Source organism: Chaetura pelagica, unplaced genomic scaffold (assembly GCF_000747805.2).
Source record: "Chaetura pelagica isolate M959 unplaced genomic scaffold, ChaPel_1.0 scaffold248, whole genome shotgun sequence".
NCBI classification, from domain to species: domain Eukaryota; kingdom Metazoa; phylum Chordata; class Aves; order Apodiformes; family Apodidae; genus Chaetura; species Chaetura pelagica.
Window position 1 is genome coordinate 1,926,201 of NW_009954309.1, and position 4,814 is coordinate 1,931,014.

The window sequence follows — 4,814 nt, forward strand, 5'->3', positions numbered from 1 at the left end:
GTGTGAAATACCCAGGAGCACATCTAACACTAACCATGCCCACCACTTCCAGTGGGTGTACAAACCACAGGACTAGATGCTCAGTGTGGCAGAGGTGAGGAAAAAGGAATTCTCTTAATGCAGAGACCATCCTCTAGGGAACAGCATGATAGATTCCCCAGCCTGATCTGGGTTTCACATACTGCAAAAAAAATGGTCCACTGCTGTGGGAAAGCACTGTGCTCCTATCCAGACAGTTAAACAGAAGAGCACTGAGCAACAGGCACAGCCCTGAGAGAACAGATAATGAAAATTCTCTGCTCTTTTGCTGTTCCTTATTTCCCCACCACCACCAATTCAATACTCAGAAGAGAAACGCCTATTGAAAATAATCACCTTGACTGTATAAATAGCACTGAAAATGGAAAAAGAAGTTATCAACTGACATTTTCAGAAGCATCATGAATAAAATCAGCCTGGAGAAAATGCATGGCCAAAGGAAAGGCTGAACAAGTGCATGATCATGCTTTAGGAGCACAGCCAAAACACAGGAAGGCACGAACTGTACACAACCTGTTTTGGGAAAATATACCAAGATTTAAGATCATCTGCTTTTTTGGTATCATCTGTAGGGTTGGTAGTGCTCTAAAGCTGTGGAAAATAGTGCCATACTTCAGACACTGAGTTGTAAAGGTTCTTTATCAACTCTTAAAGTATTTCTTCAATATTTTTACCATTTCAGCCCTACCCAGCACTACTGCTAGTGAAGATTAGTAATTATTACCTTGTAAATCCATTCTGCATAAGCTCTCTTTGAAGCTTCTGGTCTTGAGCAGCATATTCCTGAAGTTCAGATTCCACAGCAGGGGGTAGAATATTTGGGATGAATTTAGAAAATAAAGCTGGTGCCATCTGTACCCATTCTGTGAGATGAGGGAAAGCAACAACAAAACATGTAGAAGAGTTCTTAGCTGAAAGTTTTACTTTCTGACAAATGTTACTTTGTTCTATTTTAAATACATTTTAGGATCTTGAATCTAAGAAAAAAAAAAACCAAAACCAACCAAACAAAACCTGAACAGCTTGCAAAAATGAAATTAATATTACCTTAAAAATGATGGTAAGATGTTAATTTTGCTATTGCTTACTGCAAGTGCTTTACCCATGCATTTTGTAAATGGAGGGTCCATCAAATTTCTGACTTGTATACATGCTAAATATTGCACTAAGTCCTTCTGTAAAACTTTCCCATCCTCATTTTATAAATGGGAATTGCAAAGCAAAACAACACTGAAGCTCAGACACAATCCTTCTCAGTGACACCAAGGTAAGAAGAAAGCATCAGTACTGTAAAAGGGAGGGAAGCAGGTACTATTTATTTATGAATATTTGGAATACTTCCTTGTGTTTCTGAAGTCTTTTTTAAACACTGACTAGAGCTCTACTCAGTTCTCCAGAAGTTACAGAACCAAAGACCTTGCTGCATAACTGATTAAAACCTGCAACACCAACTTTCTTTCAAGATAATTGTTGCACAAGATGCCATGATATACAGAGGAGTTAAATTAAGCTCTTCCATTAAACAATATCAACAACTAATGGCTTCACAGAGGAAAGAGTCACTCATCTCACATCAGAGATCTGGCCATTTGGAGGGCAACTCACATTAAACTTTCACCATTTCAATACTTCTGAACTTCTGCCATGCCTGAGTCATTACACAGCCTTCCTTCTTTTCTACACAGCAGAAGAAGTAGGTCTTCCCTTTGTCTCCAATGTACAGGGCTGGGTTGTTTTGTTTGTTTGTTTGTTTTTTCATTAATTTGGTATTCACATGGTACCTTGTGCAGGTCACAGAGAACGGACACAAGAAGAACCAGGGCTTTAGGGTGGACAGAACACAACACGCAGTTGTTTGTTTAATTGTGCAGAGATAGAGAGCAACAACAGAGGTATTTAGGAAAACATATCAAAACCACAGTATGAGACTGCCCTAGAGACATTTTTCTTTCTCACCTGGTCGTAGTGTATACAGGCCTTTCACAATATTTGCCATGGTTGAAGGAGTTATTTGAAACGGCGTTGACTGAGCTTCCAAAAGTAAAGCTGAAATAAAATTAAAAGAATTAGCAGTTCTTCTAATGAAGAAACACAGGCTATTACACATACATTATTTTATTAAAGAAATACAACAGCTGTGCTTTTTTTTTTTGTGGTTATCTGATGTCCTCACAAAGGAAATAGCCAGGTATCTGACTGACAAATCAAGAGTAATAAAACGTCACCATGAAAGAGAAGCATTCTGTTCAAATGATGTTCTGATGAAAATGTGAAATAACTTATTTTTAATCCATTTTCAGACAGGCAGCAGAAGTTGTGAGGAAAAACCAAGCAAGCCACAGCTCTAAGTATTCAGATGCAGAACTGAAGTACACAATTAATATTTAGAAGCACTCTCATACTGATTATGCTAAACACCCAGAGACCCACAAATCCTCACGTTACAGAGCTCAGCATCTTGTCCATACAACTAAGGCTGTACTGAAAGTCTATGAATGAAGTACAAGTTAAAATCAAATACTAGAAGTTTTGGTTGTGTTTAGCTGTTAAAGATGAAGAACCCTCTTAAAGTGCTTGCTCCTTTCAGCTGAAGCTTTGAGGGGATGAGAGCCTATGATTTGTTTTGTAATGACATATTTACAGCCTCCCTGCAAACAGCCCCTTAGCATCCAGAAAACTTGAAAATCATAACATTAAAAAGGGCATAATGTGACAGTAATGCACAATCCAAACAGTGTGTGTGTGTGTGTGTGTGTGTGTGTGTACACACACCCTCCTAGTCTGTAGCTTCAGTCAAAGCTTCACCTATAGATTTGTAAAGTGTCTAGGGAACTGTAAATTTCTGTAACTAAAACATGTGTTAATTTTTTTTAAAAGCCTAGGAATTAGCACTTATATAAAGACCAAAAAGTCCAGAGCTAAGTCATCTGAACATTTTAAAAGATGTCAAGAAAATGAACACAACTTCTGAATTTATCCCTGATAAACTGAAAATTGTGCTCTCAGTACTGCCAAATCTGCATTAAAAAAATATTTCAGAAGCTACTGTATATAGCTGTACATGTACAGGACTTACTGTGGGAGAGAAGGAACCTCAGAAATGTGTTATTTTACGGTATGTAGGGACCAAAGACAAAAGGTGATGAGCACACCAGGCTGGGAGTTCATCTCATTCTGCTCAGCCTGTGGTACTGGAGATATCCTGGGGGTGCAAGATGCTCCACCCTTTCTCCTTCCCTTCTCCCTCCCTTCCAGCCAGTGAAACCCCCACAGCACTCCCACAGGTGGCCCCTTAACCTGTCTGGGGTGCTGACCAACAGAAGGATTTGCAAAAGCAACTGTTTAAGAGGACAGTCCACATCTTGAGTATCTTTCACTATGATAAACATGCAATATTTTCTCTTTAAGATAATATTCACCCATGAACAAAGCTCATTTCAGAGATAACATGAACAGATGTATTTGCAATATAAAGCCAGTAAAATGAGCAGCCACTTGCTTCTGTTCTGGATTACTGACCACATCACCTGGCATTAGAAAGGGATTTCATTAATAAATCAGTGGAATAAATCACTTGGAGATAAATCCTACAGAAATATCTTCACTTTATTGCAGCTTCAGAAATTAACTTTTATCATTTTTGTTCCTGCAACTGCTGACACCATATGCTACAAGGCAAATTTAAACCACTCACTCTCAATTTACAGTCAGTAAGCGTAAGTATGATGGTAGTATATTCAACAACAAGACAACAAAGTAATGGCATGTATCTCCTGTTTCTCAATAAAGAAAGCTAGAAGAATATTCTACTGAATAAGCCACCTAGTATAAATAAACCCAGCCTAGATCTTTTCCAGAAGCTAGCTATTGACACCTGAAGGATGACTACCACTAGGAAGTGTATTTTCAGACTGACTTCCTAAGAATGAACAAGATTTCCCTCCCCGGATAGATCTGAAAAGTTTCAATGGAGTTTTTAGAGACAAAGATGGAAACACATAAAAGATGTAAAATTCCTTTGCACACAAATTCATCTTCAGTTTTGCAATGAAGCCTACCCAGACTTTCAATCCTGTACTATTTCTTCAGAGAGGGTCACATAAGCTCAAGGAGCAGCAAAAGCTGTGCCAGACACACTGAAATTACTTTTGCTGTTATTTCACCATCTTACAAAAGACCTCCAGTGTTAAGGCTTTGGCTCCTGCTTGATTAGAATAATTAAGGAGACTCCACAACCCACAAGTTGCAGACTCCTTCCACCTACTCCCAGAAGCTCTACCTGCAGCATTCACAAAGACAGCAGGATGAAGCAGAATAAAACTAAACCTCAGATGAATGACAGTGGTAATGACACTATGATACTATCTGACCACCTCCACAGTGTTTATGAACTAATATTGCATTTTACAGACTAAGTAACCAATATGCAAAAAGTTAATTAACCTGCAAACAAGTCTTGAAAATAACTCGTGGCAGAATCAAAGAAAAGAAGTGTGGGTTCCCATGATGAAATGCTTTAACTGCAGAAAGATACATGATGCTTTGAAATACTGTTGAACAGACAGAATGCGCAGGATGACCTTGGGATTTGTTTGAGGAATGGTGGGATGACCTATATTGGAAGTAAGTGAGGTATGAACATGCTGCACTTCAGGTACTCTTCAGTAACTGATTTTCTCCAGGAAGGCAGAGTAGCACTGAGGAAGCTTCTCCTTCAATGAAGGTTTAAGCTATTCCTAATTACAGAGGGACATTTGGGGCAGGACCCCAGGAAT

General features: G+C 38.7%; 1 protein-coding gene across 1 annotated transcript in view; it reads right to left on the reverse strand.

Moving 5' to 3' along the window:
- Positions 1-4,814, reverse strand: part of CACUL1 (CDK2-associated, cullin domain 1) — a 39,686-nt gene that overhangs the window by 5,744 nt on the left and 29,128 nt on the right. Inside the window, exons 5-6 of the mRNA XM_010003966.1 lie at positions 1,996-2,085; positions 764-902 (exon numbers count right to left, since the gene is read on the reverse strand). Coding sequence (XP_010002268.1) covers positions 764-902; positions 1,996-2,085 — 229 coding nt within the window. The remainder of the gene's footprint in view (positions 1-763; positions 903-1,995; positions 2,086-4,814) is intronic.